This window comes from Triticum dicoccoides, chromosome 4B (genome assembly GCF_002162155.2).
Source record: "Triticum dicoccoides isolate Atlit2015 ecotype Zavitan chromosome 4B, WEW_v2.0, whole genome shotgun sequence".
NCBI classification, from domain to species: Eukaryota; Viridiplantae; Streptophyta; class Magnoliopsida; order Poales; family Poaceae; genus Triticum; species Triticum dicoccoides.
Window position 1 is genome coordinate 631,881,963 of NC_041387.1, and position 20,087 is coordinate 631,902,049.

General features: G+C 50.1%; 1 protein-coding gene across 2 annotated transcripts; it reads left to right on the forward strand.

The window, feature by feature from the left end:
• The first annotated feature begins 2,822 nt into the window (after nt 1–2,822).
• On the forward strand, nt 2,823–4,876 carry LOC119294095 (probable acyl-activating enzyme 1, peroxisomal). 2 transcript variants are annotated; one of them, XM_037572356.1, is made up of 2 exons: nt 2,823–3,029; nt 3,407–4,876. In XM_037572356.1, exons 1-2 carry the CDS (start codon nt 2,823–2,825, stop codon nt 4,874–4,876), a joined length of 1,677 nt encoding a protein of 558 aa, XP_037428253.1. The 2 variants fall into 2 exon arrangements, with proteins under 2 accessions (XP_037428253.1, XP_037428254.1); XM_037572357.1 differs by having other exon boundaries at nt 2,975–3,039; nt 3,375–4,876.
• Nucleotides 4,877–20,087: the final 15,211 nt, after the last annotated feature.

The following is a 20,087-nucleotide window of genomic DNA, read 5'->3' on the forward strand; positions in this document are numbered from 1 at the left end:
TTCACAACGCCATACAGGTCTGGGTGGACGTCGAGGGGCTTGCACTCCCTAATGGTTGTTGCCACCTCCTTCACCGCCTCAGTCGTGCTGCAAAATACATTGATCTCCTCCTCCATCAGGCCTCCTCTCTTCCTCTTCCTATCATGGTTGGGTTCAAATGGCTTGTCAAAGGGCTTCGCAGCGGGCTTGTCAGGGCCATCAAGGACCTTGATGTTCGGTGTCCCAGGGAAGTCTGGCATGGGAGAACCAAGAGGCTCACCCGAGCCCATGGCATGCTTCCGAGTTGCCAGCCCGAAGGAGAAGATGTGTTGCATCTGGTTGTAGTTCTGGATGGGTGTGTTGAGGAACTCAGCGTCCCTTGGGTGGTCCTAAGAATGAAACACATGTGTTGTTAGTTGCGATTAGGAGTAGGCAATGGTGGACAGTATAAAAAGGAAGAGGGATGTGAGCTAACCGCGACATGGCCGGCGTAGTGCTCTGCCTCCAGAACTATGGAGCAAGTATTCTCATCCCATGAGGCGCCGCTAAGGTCTCTCAGCTTGGACACTTGGATCCATCGACTTCTCCACTTCCTCGGGTGGTTGTACACCTGGGTGGCAGACACCTCTTACCCACAGAACTCGAACACCTACTTCGCAACGGTGTTCAAGTGCACCTCCTTGAAGCCCTTGTCAGTCCTAACTCCACTAGAGATGAGCTCACACATCTTGCTCACCACGAACGTGGACATGAACGGCTGCCACTTCATGTTGTTGGACCTACCATCCTTCTTTGCCTTTGTTGCTACTAGCTTGATTGTAGCTGCAGCAGCAGCAGCAGCGGCAACAGGAGTTGGCTCAACGAGCACTACTGGCACATAGAGGGAATTAGACTCAAACACCTATGAATCAGGTGCATCTCGAACATAGGCTGTGAGTCCTTGACAAACGATGGAGCAAACTGGTTGTCGGACACGACAATGGCCTGACTAAGATCTTGCGTCTGCGTGTTCATGTTCTACAATCGTAGCACGCATTGACAGTGAGCATAGCACACAACATACCGGACAATCCATGAAAGCAGGAGCATACATGTACATGGTTCATCACTATCATAGCAATCACATGCTTCATCACTATCATACTAAGCATACCAGACAATCTATGAGCAGAAACATACATCTACAACAAACAGCATGCTACAAATGGACCACCAATAGCTACAAATCACAGATCTAAGCATGATTCAACACAAGCACAAGGTTCAACTTCAAACTCTACTACTAATCTAGCCTACCACATGCTTGAACATCTATCCCTACCACAGATTGCAACCGCAGCATAGCAACCAACCATATCAGCTCAGAGATCAGACCACTAATCAACCATGCATCTAGATCAAACCCTAGCTGCAGCTCAGATCTAACTAGAAGGAACAGAAAGAAAGGGGGATTGAACTCATAGAGGCCATGTCTGCAGCTTGAGGACGAGGGGGCGGTGGTGGAAGATGAACGCCGGCCGGTGAAGGAGCTCCGGCGTCGTGGACCACTGGCCGATGAAGGTGCGTCGCTTACCTGCTCGTCGGTGCCGATGCGCGTTGGCGGGAAAGTGCGAACGAAGGAAGAATGGTGGCGGGAGTTGGGGCGGTGAGGGAGAAGCTAAATAGGGGGTGGAGCGGCTGGAGGTGAGCCGAAATCCTCCCGCCGCTTTTTCGGCGACGGGCGAGCTCGCGCCATCTCCCCTGCTCGCACGAGGGGAGAAGCGCGTTGCCCTCCCCTGCCTCGCCCGAGCCAGGCTCGCGAGCTACTGCCGAATCGTGCGTTTCCCCTGGGTCTGGCCTGAACGTGCTTTAAGTTTCGTGCGATGCGGGCCGCATAGTGAATGCAGGAAACCAAACGGGCCAAATTCTTCCCGCTCGGGCCAGGCTGGGCCTAATGCGGGCAAACAAAGACGCCCCTGAACACCGCCGCCTAGTATGTCCGCGCGTGTACCGGTGTACGTACCACATCGCCCAAGGAAGCAGCGGCCAAGAAGAGAGGCCTCACCACATGCATCGCCCCGCGTGACGAACCGGGCGATGATGCAATGCGTACGTCTTCAGCCCAGCTAGCAAAGCAAACGCTCATGTTTCTCTCCTATCCTCGTCCCACAACTACTGGATTGACTTGACCAGATCACTCAATTTGGAGACCTGGGGAAGAGTTTAAACTTATCTTATCTCTTCTTCTTCTTCTTTTGGTCGCGAGCTTCTCTAGCCGTTGCCTCTTCATTCAACTGCGAGTGCTCCAGTGCCACCTGCGCCCGAGGATCAATGGCAAAACTGAACATAATTGGATTACAACTTTTACGGATTGAATTGGATTGGATTGGTGTGCCACCTGCACTTCCAAGTCGTGCTCCGGCCGGTGACGCCTGGATCTGCTCTCGCTTGTTAGACTAAACTCAAACCATCCCTCGTATCCTTCCTTTCCCCTTCATCTATGCCCAGAGGAAGCAGTACTCATACCAAATCGTCATGGTCGCCGTCGCCCAAGCCTCAAGTCCAACTCACATGCGCACCCCGCACGTGAATCACTATCTCTTGCATATATAGAAGAAGAGATGACGGCAGCATGCTGACGAGAACAAGCTGTGCAGATGGCAAGAGGGCAAGGCCTTGCCGCAGATCGATGAGGTGGCGCAAGATTAACTGTGTTGGTGCGGCCTCCGTCCACTAGTATTCCCCACTGTCTATCTCTAGGCGCGCATTTAATTTCACGAAAGGCACTTAAGTCTGTTCGTGCGGCCTCCGTCCAGATCAACGTTATTTATTATGTACAGCTCAAGATCTCTAGGAGGCTGGACATGGACGCCGGCACGGTGCGGTGCACGGCCAACTACGCGCCGCTCACGCCGCTCAGCTTCGTCGAGCGCGCCGCGGCGGTGTACAGCGACCGCACCGCGGTGGTGTACGGGGAGGCCCGGCGGCGCACGTGGAGGGAGGTGCGGGAGCGCTGCGTCCGCGTGGCTGCCGCGCTCGCCGCACGTTTCGGCGTCGCCCGCGGTGACGTGGTGAGTATGTATGGAACTGCCGTCACGCTCCCTCTGCTTTTTGCTTTACTTGCTCTCTGCCCGTCCGTGGAGAGTGAAAAATAGTCTGAGTGATGATAGTACTCCCTCCGTTCCAAAATATAGCGCGTCCTCGGTTTCCGTGCTTCAACTTTGACCATTAATTTAATCAACAAGACCGACTGCGGCGGGCGAAAAAATTATACCAATGAATTCGTATTCAAAAAAAAAATTTAATTATATAATTTTTGATCCCACCGCAGTCGGTCTTATGGGTTAAATTTATGGTCAAAGTTGAACCTCGAAAAGCGTGGGCGCGCTATATTTTGGAACGGAGGGAGTAAGAACTTGTCTGTTTTTTCACTATTCAGAATGTGCAGGTGGCTGTGCTCAGCCCGAACGTGCCGGCGATGTACGAGCTGCACTTCGCCGTGCCCATGGTCGGCGCCGTCCTCTGCACGTTCAACACGCGCCACGACGCGCCCATGGTGTCCGCCCTGCTCAAGCACTCCGGCGCCAAGGTGTTCCTCGTCGAGTCCAGCCTCCTCGACGTCGGGACAGCCGCCCTCAAGCGCCTCACCAACTCAGAGCCCGGCGCCGCCAGCATTCCGGTCCTCGTAACCATCTCGGACGACGCCGGCCAAGACTCCGGCCGGGCAGCGAACTACGACTACGAGGGCCTGATAAAGAGCGCTCCGTCTGAGTTTGACATCCGGTGGCCGGCGGACGAGCTGGACCCGATCACGCTCAACTACACGTCCGGCACGACTTCGCGGCCCAAGGGCGTGGTGTACAACCACCGGGGCGCCTACCTCAACACCATCGGCACCGTCCACGCCTACGACATCACCCCGATGCCCACCTACCTGTGGACGGTGCCCATGTTCCACTGCAACGGCTGGCACCTGCTGTGGGGCGTCGCCATGCAGGGCGGCACCAACGTCTGCCTCCGCCACTTCACCGCCAGCGTCATCTTCGATAGCATCGTGCGCCACGGGGTGACGCACATGGGCGGCGCGCCCATGGTGCTCAACATGATCGTCAACGCGCCCGCCGCGGACCGGAGGCCGCTGCCGGGGATGGTGCGCGTCATGACGGGCAGCGCGCCGCCGCAGCCCCGCGTCCTGGCCGGGATGGAGGAGCTCGGCTTCGGGGTGTACCACATCTACGGCCTCACGGAGACGTACGGCCCGGCCATCGTGTGCGCGTGGATGCCGGAGTGGGACGCGCTGCCGGCCGAGGAGCGCGCGCAGCTCAAGGCGCGGCAGGGGTTCCACCACGTCGCGATGGAGGAGGTCGATGTCAAGGACCCGGCGACCATGGAGAGCGTGTCGCGCGACGGCGAGGCGGTGGGCGAGGTGATGTTCCGCGGCAACACCGTCATGAGCAGATACTACAACGACATCACCGCCACCAAGGAGTCCATGGCCGGCGGGTGGCTGCACACTGGCGACCTTGCCGTGCGGCACCCGGACGGGTACATCCAGCTCAAGGACCGGGCCAAGGACATCATCATATCGGGCGGCGAGAACATCAGCTCCATCGAGGTGGAGTCGGTGATCTTCAGCCACCCGGCGGTGCTGGAGGCGGCGGTCGTGGCGAGGCCCGACGACCACTGGGGGGAGACGCCATGCGCGTTCGTCAAGCTGAAGGACGGTGCTATTGCCACGGATGCAGAGATCATCGGCTTCTGCCGGGAGAGGCTGCCGCACTTCATGGCGCCCAAGACGGTGGTGTTTGAGGATCTGCCCAAGACTTCGACGGGGAAGACGCAGAAGTTTGTTCTCCGAGAGAAGGCCCGGGCAATGGGCAGCCTTACCAAGATAGTAGGAAACAACAGCAAACTGTAACATTTGTTTGAAAATGATGTGACATGTCGATTGAAATTGAAGACATTCAGTTGTTAACTAAACTAGCACCCCGTTTCAGTACGACCGTGTCGACTAAAACCGAAGTCATTCTACTCGATCGAGTTGAAGCAAATTCTAAATTGTGATGAACTTATACTCCCTCGAAAATACTTGTCATCAAAATGAATAAAAATGTATGTATCAAGAACTAATATACATCTAGATATATCCCCTTTTATTCATTATGATGACAAGTATTTTCGGATGGAGGGAGTACACGATAGCTAAATGTCAATCGACTTACTTTAGCTATTCTGGTCAGTCGATTTCGAATGAAGGAAGGAGAAGAAAGGGCCTTGTCAGAGAGAAGGAAGGAGAAGGGGCTCGCCGGAGGGGTACCTCATTATCTATAGTCTTAGGGTTTAGGATGAGAGCGGTGGTGGACGGCGGTGGTAGGGCTTCACGGGAGAGAAAACCGAACACGGGCGGGGCTAGAGGGATGGCCGGGGCGGCGGCAAGACCCATTGTGGGGGCGGTTCAAGGGAGGGCAATGCAACGAGGCGGTCACGGGAGCGGTGCGGGCGCGGGCGGCGGTGTCCGGCGGTTCGGTCGGTGGTATGTTTGGCGGGTCGAAGAAGAAGAAGTCTGGAGATAGAAGAAGCAATCTGCATCGTTTACTTTCCGTCTGGCGGAAACGAAATCGACTGACCCGTATTCATTTTTCAGGCGACTTACGTCTAGCCATTCTCTTATTGCACATCTAAGTGACTCATCAAACTAGAAAGAAAAAGAAAAAAAATGCTTGCACGAATCTTACTGTAAAATCAATGACAAAGGACTAAATAGATGTGTAATACTTGGAGCACATCTAGATGTGCTTTAGCAAAACTGGAAAAATATTGCAGAAAAATTGCCGCGCTGCACGGTTGTACTTGGCGAGCGGTACACCACGTCCGCCCACCGTCTGCACCCAACAACGATACTATCCCAACTAACGCGCCTTGCAGCTTGTCCTCACTAAGGAGGCTAAGGTGTTTCGCACTAAGCTTCGATAGTGCCTTTGGAGTGTTTTTGCGAGAGTAGAGGTTGCTCTCGGTGAACTCCAGGTCCTGTTGATTATGTCTCTGATGCCTGTCGGGTGGTTGGTGCGACATATGCCAAAGGATGGCTAATCATTGTGGGAGCTAGTAAGACGTCGCCGGTGCCTGAAACGGGATAAGGCGTAAACATGCACGCTGACGCATCTTACCCAGGTTTAGGGCTCTCCTAGGAGATAACACCCCTAGTCCTGCTCTGCGGGGTCTCTGCATGATCAATCAATCAACAAGGGCTAAAAGCTTGCTCCTTGAGATGTTTGGCTAGAGGAGAAAGAAGGGCAAGGCTAGCTCTACCCCTCTCTCTATGTGGGTGTGTGGTGGTCTAAGAGGCTGAACCCTTTGCATGGGTGCCCTAGGGGTTTATATAGGCCTACCCCCCAGGGGTACAATGGTAATCCGGTTGGGCGTAGGCCCAGGCTGTCAGTGTCTGCGGCCGCCGGCTTCTCCGTTGGCCGCTAGGGCCCGCCGCCTGGTGGGTCCCATCGGCTGCAGGGCTCTCGGCCGACAGGTTGGGCCCACCGCCTGTGGGCCCTATCGGCTGCTCATTACTATAGCATTGCCCCTGATGACGATGGCTTGGTCGGGGAGAGCGTGGCTACAGTGCCGCCGCCTTGTGGGCGTTCACTGTTGCCACACCCAATGTTATCTGGTTAATGGCGCACAAACTTCTACGGAAGGGGAGGGCCGGCTGTCGGGAGCCGGCCTCCCCCTGCGCCGACTGGTCTGGGCATGCCGCCTTCTGGTATCTCACTGATAAGTAGGGCCTGCCGCCTGCGGACTATACCGACAGCCCGTCGTGGGAGTATGGCAGCTCTGCCTAGGATGATGTCATGGTCAGCGTGGCAACAATGCCGCACCGGGCTAGGGATGGCCGCCCGGTACGTTGCACTGTGGTCGCGCCCATTCCGGGATTCGGGGGTGGCAGGCTGCACTGCAGCCACACCCCGTCTCGTCACCATTATGTGGGTGCAAACTTTAAGGGCGCAAGCGTGGGCCGCGTGCTAGGAGTCGGCCACTCTGATGGCCGCCTACTAGGAGTCGGCCCACACTGGGGCCGCTCTTTGGGCCTTGCCGCCTTCCTGCAGCCGGCCGCTTGGACCAGTCGGCCACAAGAAGGCGGCCCTTTGTCTTGAGTACTTGAGGGGCGCAGCCGGCCCCGATGTTTTGAAACACCATGGGGAGCAGATAAGGCTACCCGTGGTCGTTTACTCCGACAGTAGTCCCCGAAGCTGGTGGGGCATCACGGTTTTGAAAGGCGGGAGGCCTCAGTAGCTTCCTACTCTAAAAGCCGACAGCTAGGAGTCGGCCACGAGCAGGCTCGCCGTCTTGATGATTTTGAAATATGAAGGCGGGAGCCAGGTGGCGTGCTCGTCGGGCGCCGAGCTGGCCGCCCGCTGCCTATGCGCCACGCGATGCCAGCCGGCTAGGCCAGCCTGCCATCCCACGCGCACGACGGGACATCGCCATAGGCTGGGGCCCGCCACTACCACGCCTCGGCCCAAGCGCGGATCCTTTGTGGCTGAGACGGACGGTTGGCACTCCGGGCGCGGTTAATGTGTATCATTATGGCGCGATAAACGCGGGGTCGTGGGGACATGGGCGTAGTTAATCCCACCCCACCCTCCATCTCCTCGGCTTCGCCACCTGGGGCTATAAGTAGGGGGAGGAGGGGAGCGGCAGACGCACACGAACCCTCCTCCTCCTTCGTCATATTCTTCCCTCCTATCTCTACTGCCGCTGCAGTTCGTTGTCGCCGTTTCCGATCAGCCCGCAGCACTGCTGCTCCGCCGCGGGTCCGTGCACTCGCCGCCGCACCTCACCTCCGCCAAGATCCAAGCACCATGACGCGCTCCGGAGCGTGGGATGGGTCCAACGTCCACGAGGACCACATCACCTTCCTCCACCAAACGCGACGGTTGCCCGGCGAGGATTACATGAAGGTACGCTTGGCGCCTGAGAGGGAGATCTTGCCAACGTCGGAGGAAGGCGAGCATGTCATCTTCCGATCGCACTGCCTGCGCGGCTTCGGCTTGCCGGCGAGTGGCTTCCTCCGCTCTTTCCTCCAGTTCTACAGCCTCCAACCGCACCATGTCATGCCAAACACGGTGGTGCTGTTGTCCGCCTTCGTCACCCTCTGCAAAGGCTACCTCGGGATCCTCCCCACCCTCGAGCTCTGGAGCGAGTTCTTCTACATGAAGCTTGACACCTTCACCAAGGGGGTAGCGGCGCAGTGCGGCACCTTCGTCGCGGTGCAGAGGCCGGCTACTGACAACCCCTTCCCGGCCATGAGCTTGACACGGTCGGTCAAGCTCTGGCAACAGTTGTACTTCTACATCAAGAACGTCCATCCGCCGACCGACTTCGTCAGCCTGCCGGCCTATGCAGCCGGACCGCCGGTTGAACCCCGCTCCAATTGGTCATACCGACCAAATACGCCATCGGTCGTCTCCGCCGCCGTCATCGAGCGGCTCAAGGTGATGAAGAGGATGGAAGGCCTCATGGGGGCGGACCTGCTGACCGCCTTCATGGCGCGCCGGGTGATCCCCCTTCAAGGCCAGCCACATATGATCTGCCAGATAAGCGGGAACCGGGACCCGTGCCAGATGAGCACCAAGGAGATGCTACACGTGGAGGTGGCTCATCTGGTGAACCACATCTCGAACTGCAAGCTCCCGGCAAAGGAGTGGCAGTTCCGCAAGGAGTTGTATTCGCACGCGCATTAGCCGCCTGCGGTAAGTCTTCACTTCTTCTTTTTTCTTTATAGTTGACGGGTTCTCATCTGCCGTCTGACCAGTCGGCCATGAAGCAGAACTCTATCATCGAGTCGGCAGCCGGCGCCGCGGGGAAGACTCACGAATACGTTCCCGTCCGAGCGGTGAGTGACGTGGACGACCCCGACTTGGGGGTGGCCGCCCTTGAGGACGACGACGCTATAGGCGGTGGTGGCGGAGCAGGCGGCTCCGGAGGTGGAGGCGGCCTCGACGACTGGCCGGACGACGACGATGAGGGGAATGCGTCGTGCCGCCAGCCAGCCACCGACCAGGCAGGCGCGAGCTCATCAGCCATGCTGGTTGCCCCAGGCGGCGCACAGAAGCGTCGGGCCGCACCGTCGAAGTACGGTAGCCGACCGAAGAAGCCTAGAGGCTCGGCGGCGACGACCAAGCGGGAGGAGGCGGCGGCGAAGGCGAACCGCTTTCGGAAGACCGTGAAGGAGCCCCCAACGGTGCATGCGTAAGTGCTGACTCCTCCCACGCCCCCTCTTCTTTTCTTGCAAGCGTCGTTCTGAATTCTTTTTTGTTTTCGCTTGATCAAGGCTCTGCTCTCTCTTGAGCGGTCTGGCGCCGCCTCGGTAGTTGGGACGGTAGAGGGCTCTTCCAACACCCGCCGAGTGGACCCACGCGCCGAGCTCCTGGTGGTGACGGAGAGGAATGCGCAGGAAGCGCGCGAGGAGCGGGAGGAGGTGGAGCGGCAGGAGGCGGCTGTGGCCAAGGCGGCACACGATGAGGCCGACGAGGCCGCCAAGGCGCAAGCCGATGCCACTGCCAAGGCGCAGGCGGAAGAGGCTTCACGCGGCCAAGCCCCACAGCTCGTCATCCCCCTCCGCACCGTGCCACCTGCGCCTGAGGTCTCGGCGCCGCCTGAAGGAGTCGGCGGCAAGCAACCGGTCATGGAGAGGGAGGGAGGTGATGGCATCGGCCTGGTGGCGGACAAGTCGTCGCCGGCGTTGACCGTCAAAGATCAAGGCGGCCAGTCTGACGCACCCTCATGCCACTGGCCGGTGGCGAACTGGCGACGGGGGCAGACCCCGCAGTCCGCTCTCCAGCGCGTCGGCGTGTGGCAAAGGCGACTTCTGCGCCACGACCGCGGGAGGCTGGGGGCGCAAGCTCGTCATCCTTGGAGGTGGAGGCCTCTAGCATCAGCTCGTCGGAGTGGACGCCTAGAGGTGGGACGGACGTGCTGAACACGGCAGCACGGGACGTCTGGGCTCGGCTCCAGGCTCAGGCCCCCGCCCTCCATCACTACAACCAGGTGTTCCTGGTGTCGCGAACGGCCATCCGGGTATGCCTCTTTGTCTTTGATTCTTGTATTCTTCCATGGGGGCACGTCAGCGCACCCACTGGGTGTAGTGCCCGAGTTCTGGGTCGGCTGCTGAGCAGGCGGCCTGGAACTTTCAAGTAGGTTCGGGTGTTGACTTGCTTTCTTTCCTGTTTGCCTTTGTTGTAGGATTATCACAATCTCCTCGTTGCCGCCTTCAACTCCCAGGTCCGAGAGCTGGCTCAGAAGACGGCTGACTTGTCCGAGAGCCGGAGTAAGCACTCCGCCTTCTCTCTCTTGCGGGGGCGTGTCAGCGCACCCGCTAGGTGTAGTCCCCGAGATTCAGGCCGACTGCTGAGCAGTCGGGCCGGATCTCTTCTGGCGACTTCTCGTTTCTTTCTTGCTTACTGATCACTCTTCTTTGATGTCTTTGCAGAGGCCAACGCTGCCTTGCAAAAACAGTTGGGTGAGGCCCAAACCGCACTGCGCACCAAGGAGGAGGAGTGCACCAAGGTGGCCCAGGAGCGCGACTGCCTGGCCAAGAAGCTGGCTAACCAGGAGGAGCTTCACAAGGCGGCCCTTCAGGCGGTGAAGCACAGTGAGGCCACCCTCCAGGCCCAGTACAAGACCCAGGCAGCAAACTGGGCCGATGTGGAGAGGGCGCTGAACGATGGCTACCGTCGGATCGACAACATGGTCGACGGTGAGTTGCTTTCCTCTTCTTTCCTTCATCTGCCGCCTGTTATCCGATCTGGCTTCTGACTTCTTATCTCTTTCTTTTTTCATCCTGCACAGAGTACTTCCCTGGCTACGCCGTCATCGCCAGCCAAGCCATCGAAGCCAGTCGTGAAGAGCGAAGGCAAGCTGGTGCGGAGATCGCACCAAACGCCCGTCGGACGCCCGACGAGCCGCTTCTTGCCATCCAGGTTCGTCTCCAGCCTGCTCATTGGATACTCCGCTGGCTGCGGCGTGTCGGAGCCCAGGTGGTCCCCGCCCTCTGGCCAGGCATCCAGGCTTCGCGCACCCCCAGTCGGACTGCCGACTGGATGGATGTAGCAGTCAGCCGCTTCGAGGCGTGAAAGGCCTCCTCGGCCTGGGCAGGCGCAAGGCGGGCCTTGGAGTTCGTCAGGGCGTGGTACCCTGGGCTAGATCTAGCCCAGTTGGCCACGTTCCACAGGAGGCCCATGAGGAGCTGGTGGCCGTGAGGCCTGCCCTTATTCATCGTGCCGCGGCGATCACCGACTACATCGACACCATCATCTCTTTGCCTGAGCTGAACGAAGAGGGTGCCGAGCTGCCGCCGGACTTGTTCGGGCTGAACCCGGAAGATGGTGAGGACTCGGCGGAGGAGATTGCCTCCAGCGACGAGGGTGAAGATGAGGAGAGCTAGGATGGTGAAGATGCCGCGCCATAGGATGGAGCGGACGACCAGCCTCCACTCGATCATGCTGATAACCCACAAGTATAGGGGATCACAACAGCTTTCGAGGGTAGAGTATTCAACCCAAATTTATTGATTCGACACAAGGGGAGACAAAGAATATTCTCAAGTATTAGCAGTTGAGTTGTCAATTCAACCACACCTGGATAACTTAGTATCTGCAGCAAAGTATTTAGTAGCAAAATAGTATGATAGTAATGGTAACAGTGGCAAAGGTAAAGATAGCAGTATTGTAGTGATTGTAACAGTAGCAACGGAAAAGTAAATAAGCGAAGCATAATATGTGAAAAGCTCGTAGGCATTGGATCAGTGATGGATAATGATGTCGGATGCGATTCCTCATGTAATAGTTATAACATAGGGTGACACAGAACTAGCTCCAATCAATGTAATGTAGGCATGTATTCCGAATATAGTCATACGTGCTTATGGAAAAGAACTTGCATGCCATCTTTTGTCCTACCCTCCCGTGGCAGTGGGGTCCTAGTGGAAACTAAGGGATATTAAGGCCTCCTTTTAATAGAGTACCGGACCAAAGCATTAACACATAGTGAATACATGAACTCCTCAAATTACGATCATCACCGAGAAGTATCCCGATTATTGTCACTTCGGGGTTGTCGGATCATAACACATAATAGGTGAATATAGACTTGCATGATAGGATCAAGAACTCACATATATTCATGAAAACATAATAGGTTCAGATCTGAAATCATGGCACTCGGGCCCTAGTGACAAGCATTAAGCATAGCAAAGTCATAGCAACATCAATCTCAGAACATAGTGGATACTAGGGATCAAACCCTAACAAAACTAACTTGATTACATGGTAAATCTCATCCAACCCATCACCGTCCAGCAAGCCTACGATGGAATTACTCACGCACGGTGGTGAGCATCATGAAATTGGTGATGGAGGATGGTTGATGATGATGACGGTGAAGAATCCCCCTCTCCGGAGCCTCGAACGGACTCCAGATCAGCCCTCCCGAGAGAGATTAGGTCTTGGCGGCGGTTCCATGTCGTAAAACGCGATGAAACTTCCTCTCTGATTTTTTTTCTCCATGAAACTGAATACATGGAGTTGGAGTTGAGGTCGGCGGAGCATTAGGGGGCACACGAGACAGGGGGCGCACCCAGGGGGAGGGCGCGCGCCCCCCACCCTCGTGGATAGGGAGTGGGCCCCATGGCCTTGATCTTTTGCCAGTATTTTTTATATTTTCCAAAGGTTATCTCCGTGGATTTTCAAGTCATTCCGAGAACTTTTGTTTTCTGCACAATAAACAACACCATGGTAGTTCTGCTAAAAACAGCATCAATCCGGGTTTGTTTCATTCAAATCATGCAAGTTAGAGTCCAAAACAAGGGCAAAAGTGTTTGGACAAGTAGATACGTTGGAGACATATCAACTCCCCCAAGCTTAAACATTTGCTTGTCCTCAAGCAATTCAGTTGATAGACTGAAAGTGATAAAGGAAAACTTTTACAAACTCTGTTTGCTCTTGTTGTTGTAAATATGTAAAGCCAGCATTCAAGGTTTCAGCAAAGATTATGAACTAACCATATTCACAATAATACTTAGATCTCATGTTTACTCATATCAATGGCATAATCAACTAGCGAGCAATAATAATAAAACTCGGATGACAACACTTTCTCAAAACAATCATAATATGATATAACAAGATGGTATCTCGCTAGCCCTTTCTGAGACTGCAAAACATAAATGCAGAGCACCTTTAAAGACCAAGGACTGACTAAACATTGTAATTCTTGGTAAAAGAGATCCAGTCAAGTCATACCCAATATAAACTAACAGTAATGCATGCAAATGACAACGTGCTCTCCAGTGGGTGCTTTTTAATAAGATGGTGATGACTCAACATAAAAGTAAATAGGTAGGCCCTTCGCAGAGGGAAGCAGGGATTTGTAGAGGTGCCAGAGCTCAATTTTAAAATAGAGATGAATAACATTTTGAGCGGTATACTATCACTGTCAATGCAACAACTATGAGATCTCGATATCTTCCATGCTACACACATTATAGGCGGTTCCCAAACAGAATGGTAAAGTTTATACTCCCCCACCACCAACAAGCATCAATCCATGGCTTGCTCGAAACAATGAGTGCCTCCAACTAACAACAACCCTGGGGGAGTTTTGTTTTAATTATTTTGATTTGCTTTGATATTTTTGATCATGGGACTGGGCATCCCGCTTACCAGTCATTTTCTCATGAATGAGGAGCGGAGTTCACTCCTCTTGAGAATAACCCACCTAGCATGGAAGATACAGAAAGCCCTAGTTGAAACATGAGCTGCTCGAGCATACAAAACATAATTTTATTTGAAGGTTTGGAGTTTTGCACATACAAATTTACTTGGAACGGCAGGTAGATACCGCATATAGGAAGGTATGGTGGACTCATATGGAATAACTTTGGGGTTTAAGGAATTTGTATGCACAAGAAGTATTCCTGCTTAGTACAGGTGAAGGCTAGCAAAAGACTGGGAAGCGACCGACTGAGAGAGCGACAACAGTCATGAACATGCATTAAAATTAATTTACACCAGGTGCGAGCATGAGTAGGATATAATCCACCGTGAACATAAATATCGTGATGGCTATGTTGATTTTGTTTCAACTACATGCGTGAACAGGTGCCAAGTCGAGTCACTCAGTTCATTCGAAGGAGGATACCATCCCATCATACCACATCACAATCATTTTAATAGCATGTTGGCACGCAAGGTAAACCATTATAAGATCCTAGCTAATTAAGCATGGCATAAGCAACTATAATCTCTAAATGTCATTGCAAACATGTTTATTCATAAGAAGTTGAATCAGGAACGATGAACTCATCATATTTACAAAAATAAGAGAGGTTGAGTTCATACCAGCTTCTCTCATCTCAATCAGTCCATCATATATCGTCATTATTGCCTTTCAGTTGCACAACCAAACGGTGTGTATAATAATAATAGTGCACGTGCATTGGACTAAGCTGGAATCTGCAAGCATTCAATTCAAGAGAGAAGACAAAGTAATATGAGCTCTAAATTAAATCAACAATCATGCATATGAGAGCCACTAAGCATTTTCAATATGGCCTTCTACTCTTGACCCCCAAAGGAAAGAAAATAAATAAAACTATTTACACGGGAAAGCTCCCAACAAGTAAAAGAAGAACGAGAAATCTTTTCGGGTTTTCATTTTAATTACTACTACAAGCATGGAAATTAAACTAACTAATTTTTTTGTTTTTTCATAAGGTTTATCAAACACACAAGAAGAAAGCTAGAAAAAGGAAATTAAACTAGCATGGATGATACAATGAAAGAGTATGAGCACCGACAAGTAGAATAGTGTGTGAACATGAATGTAAAGTCGGTGAGAAATACGTACTCCCCCAAGCTTAGGCTTTTGGCCTAAGTTGGTCTAATGCCAAGGATAGCGGCTACTCTCCCCGGTGTACTGAGGAGCATCGTTGTACTGCCACTGACTGGCGATCTCCTCCGGATCCCACTGATAAGATGATGGACAATAAGGGTCCAGTGGTGGTTCTGGCTCAGGCTCTGGAGCTGATGTCTGGCCTTGATGTGCATACACAACATTTGGCAAGACGAGGTACTGACATGTAGTTAAATCAAACAAGGAAGGCGCAGGCAGGGTAATAATCTCATTGTGTTTCTTATTAAATCTCAGGTTATACAGAAGCATCTTATCATCGTTGGCAACAATAAACTCATGCACTACCATGCTCCTGTAATCTAAAAAGGTAAGAGGCAACAGTGTCTTCTCTTTCTCATCATGCCTAATAGGTATCTCAAAATGTTCAACAAGGCGTGCAGCATAGACACCTCCAAAGATGGGGCCCTTTGTACGGTTTAAGCTTAACCGTTTAGCAATAACGGCACCCATACTAAAAGTGTTATCACCGAATAAGGCATGGAACAGAATAATTATATCAGGAACACTAAGGTTTCCACTATTTCCATGACCAATTAAGCATCGACTAGCAAATATGGCAAAGTAGCGTAAAACAGGAAAATGTATGCTAGTGATCCTCGCATTGGAACCCTTTCTCGGTTCCCTTACGATAATAGTATCAATAAAACCATCCACATATTTACGATGTTGTTCATCTAAGCTGCCCTCAAAGGGTATTCTACAAACCGTGCAAAAATTATGTAATGACATTTCCTTAGCCTCATCATATAAATGAAAAGAAACTGAAGGAGGTGAATTCTTAGGATAATAGTAAAAGTTTTGCATGAAAGTATTGGTAAGTAAGAGATACTGTTGGATCCGGTTGTTGAGGAAGTCAGTGAGGCCCGCATTTTCAGCCAAAGAATAAAAGTCTTCACAAATCACGGCTGCTCTCAAGAAATTATCACAAGGCCACTCACACGACCGTACTTCCGCTACGCGAGGAAGATTATACTTGGCCTTTTCTTTCTCCTTAGCTTGTTTATCCTTGGAGCTTTGACTAGAAGAGCCCCTCAATAATCTCTTAATCAATTTCTGAAATTTTTAGTAACTTCAAAATAAAAGTGAATCAAACTATACAAGATTGATAGCAAGTTAGCAACTACTCCATAAGTGCCTAGAGCCTATATCATGCATTAGAATTAATTGGGACCTCATAAATTTGACATGCAAGCTCAAGAACAGGGTCACCTATGCAGCAAAAATTTGCAATGAATAAAGCACTAGAACAAAAACTAATTGGACCAATGGAGGAGTCACATACCAAACAACAATCTCCCAAAGCAGTTTTGTGAATGGAGCTTTGAGCAAGGAGATCGAAAATCACAGCAAAATGAGCTAGAACTCGTGCTTGAGCTGGATGGGGATTTTTTTGGGATGAAGACGGAGTGTGCGGGTGCAGGAATAAGTGGAGGGGGCCCACCATGGGCCCACGAGATAGGGGGCGCACCCAGGGAGAGGGGGCACGCCCTGGACCCTCGTGGCCAGGTGCTTGCCTCCCGTGCTATGTTCTTAGTGCCCAAAATCCTCAAATATTCCATAAAAACCATACTAAATTTGCAGGGCATTTGGAGCACTTTTATTTTCAGGATATTTTTTATTGCATGGATAATTCAGAAAACAAACAGATAATACTAATTTTGCTTTATTTATTCTCAATAACAGAAAGTAAAAAGAGGGTACAGAAGGTTGTGCTTTCTAGTTTCATCCATCTCATGATCATCTAAATGAATCCTCTAACAAGGTTGATCAAGTCTTGTTAACAAACTCATTCCGAATAACACAGAACCGGAGAAATTTTGAATAACACTAGGTTACCTCAATGGGGATATGAACATCCCCAACAATAAGAATATCATACTTTTTCTTGACGGTAGGAAGAGGAAATTCAAAACCTCCAATAATGATAGTTGGACTTTTTCCAACAGAATTGATACTATGAACTTGAGGTTGTTTCCTCAGAAAGTGTACCATATGCTCATTACCATTAACATGAAAAGTGACATTTCCTTTGTTGCAATCAATAACAGGCCCTTCAGTATTCAGAAAGGGTCTACCAAGGATAATCGACATACTATCGTCCTCGGGAATATCAAGAATAACAAAGTCTGTTAGGATAGTGACATTTGCAACCACAATAGGCACATCCTCACAAATACCGACATGTATAGCAGTTGATTTATCGGCCATTTGCAAGGATATTTCAGTAGGTGTCAACTTATTCAATTCAAGTCTACGATATAAAGAGAGAGGCATAACACTAACACCGGCTCCAAGATCACATAAAGCAGTTTTAACATAATTTCTTTTAATGGAGCATGGTATAGTTGGTACCCTTGGATCTCCAAGTTTCTTTGGTATTCCACCCTTAAAAGTATAATTAGCAAGCATGGTGGAAATTTCAGCTTCCGGTATCTTTGTTTTATTTGTAATGATATCCTTTGTATATTTAGCATAATGATTTAATTTAAGCATATCAGTTAAGCGCATACGTAAGAAGATAGGTCTAATTATTTCAGCAAAGCGCTCAAAATCCTCATCATCCTTTGTCTTGGATGGATTAGGAGGAAAAGGCATGGGTTTTTGAACCCATGGTTCTCTTTCTCTACCGTGCTTCCTAGCAACAAAATCTCTTTTGTCATAACGTTGATTCTTTGATTGTGGGTTATCAAGATCAACAACAGGTTCAATCTCTACATCATTATTATTGCTAGGTTGAGCATCAACATGAACATCATTATTAACATTATCACTAGGTTCATGTTCATCACCTGATTGTGTTTCAGCATCGGAAATAGAAATATCATTGGAATTCTCAGGTGTGTCTACAACAGGTTCACTAGAAGCATGCAAAGTCCTATCATTTTTCTTTTTCTTCTTTTTAGAAGGACTAGGTGTATCTACATTATTTCTCTGAGAATCTTGCTCAATTCTCTTCGGGTGGCCTTCAGGATACAAAGGTTCCTGAGTCATTTTACCAGTTCTAGTAGCCACTCTAATAGCAAAATCATGTTTATCATTTAATTCATCGAGCAGATCACTTTGAGCCCTAAGTACTTGCTCCGCTTGAGTGGTAACCATAGAAGCATATTTGCTAATGAGTTTAAGTTCACCTTTAACTCTAGCCATATAATCACTCAAGCGTCCTATCTCGAAAGCATTATTCTTTAATTCTCTAGCAACATAAGCTTTAAAACTTTCCTACCTAGCCATAAAGTCATCAAATTCATGTAAGCACTGGCTATGAAACTTAGTAGAAGGATTTTCAACTTTATCATATCTATAGAGAGAATTTACCTTTACTACCTATGTCTGGTTATCAAGACAATGTGTTTCTTTGACAGGCGGTAGATTAAGACCGTGTATTTATTCAATAGAAGGTAAATTCTTAACATCTTCAGCTTTAATACCTTTTTCTTTCATTGATTTCTTTGCCTCTTACATATCTTCAGGACTGAGAAATAGAACACCTCTCTTCTTCGGAGTAGGTTTAGGAACGGGATCAGGAGTTGGCTCAATTGGTTCAGGAATTGGCTCAGGAAGAGTCCGATTATTTTCATTTGTCAACATATTATTCAATAACAATTCAGCTTGGTCGATTGTTCTTTCCCTGAAAACACAACCAGCACAACTATCCAAGTGGTCCTTGGAAGCATCGGTTAGTCCATTATAAAACATATCAAGTATTTCATTTTTCTTAAGAGGATGATCAGGCAAAGCATTAAGTAATCGGAGAAGCCTCCCCCAAACTTGTGGGAGACTCTCTTCTTTTATTTGCACAAAATTATATATTCCCCGCAAGGCAGCTAGTTTCTTATGAGCAGGGAAATGTTTGGCACAGAAATAATAAATCATATCCTGGGGACTACGCACACAACAAGGATCAAGAGAATTAAACCAAGTTTTAGCATCACCCTTTAATGACAACGGAAATATCTTAAGGATATAATAATAGCGAGACTTCTCATCATTAGTAAACAGGGTGGCTATATCATTCAACTTGGTAAGATGTGCCACAACAGTTTCAGATTCATAGACATAAAAAGGATCAGATTCAGCCAAAGTAATTATCTCGGGATCAACAGAGAATTCATAATCCTTATCAGTAACACAGATAGGTGAAGTAGCAAAAGCGGGGTCATGTTTCATTCTAGCACTAAGGGATTGCTTCTTCCATTTAGCTAATAACTTCTTAAGATCATATCTATCATTGCAAGAAAAAATAGCTCTAGCAGCTTCTTCATCCATAACATAACCCTCAGGAACAACAGGCAATTCATAATTAGGGGGAGAACCTTCATCATCACTATCATCAATAATTTCATTCTGAATAGTTTCATTCTCTCTAACCCTAGCAAGTTATTCATCAAGATATTCACCTAATGGCACAGTAGTATCAAGCATAGAAGTAGTTTCATCATAAGTATCATGCATAACAGAAGTGGCATCATCAATAACATGCGACATATCAGAATTCATAGCAGTGGCAGGTTTAGGTGTCGCAAGCTTACTCATAACAGAAGGAGAATCTAGTGTAGAGCTAGATGGTAGTTCCTTACCTCCCCTCGTAGTTGAGGGAAAAATCTTAGTTCTTGCATCTTTCAAGTTCTTCATAGTGATCAACAGATATAAATCCCAAGTGACTCAAAGAATAGAGCTATGCTTCCCGGCAATGGCACCAGAAATTAGTCTTGATAACCCACAAGTATAGGGGATCGCAACAACTTTTGAGGGTAGAGTATTCAACCCAAATTTATTGATTCGACACAAGGGGAGCCAAAGAATATTATCAAGTATTAGCAGTTGAGTTGTCAATTCAACCACACCTGGATAACTTAGTATCTGCAGCAAAGTATTTAGTAGCAAAATAGTATGATAGTAATGGTAACAGTGGCAAAGGTAAAGATAGCAGTATTGTAGTGATTGTACAGTAGCAACGGAAAAGTAAATAAGCGAAGCACAATATGTGAAAAGCTCATAGGCATTGGATCAGTGATGGATAATTATGTCGGATGCGATTCCTCATGTAATAGTTATAACATAGGGTGACACGGAACTAGCTCCAATCAATGTAATGTAGGCATGTATTCCGAATATAGTCATACGTGCTTATGGAAAAGAACTTGCATGACATCTTTTGTCCT

What these genes read in the sequence shown, in the direction of transcription:
- LOC119294095 (XM_037572356.1), top strand. Translation starts at nt 2,823, where the DNA reads ATGGACGCCGGCACGGTGCGGTGCACGGCCAACTACGCGCCGCTCACG. An exon ending in GCGTCGCCCGCGGTGACGTG is followed by an intron (nt 3,030 to 3,406) that starts GTGAGTATGTAT and finishes CAGAATGTGCAG; the next exon opens with GTGGCTGTGCTCAGCCCGAA.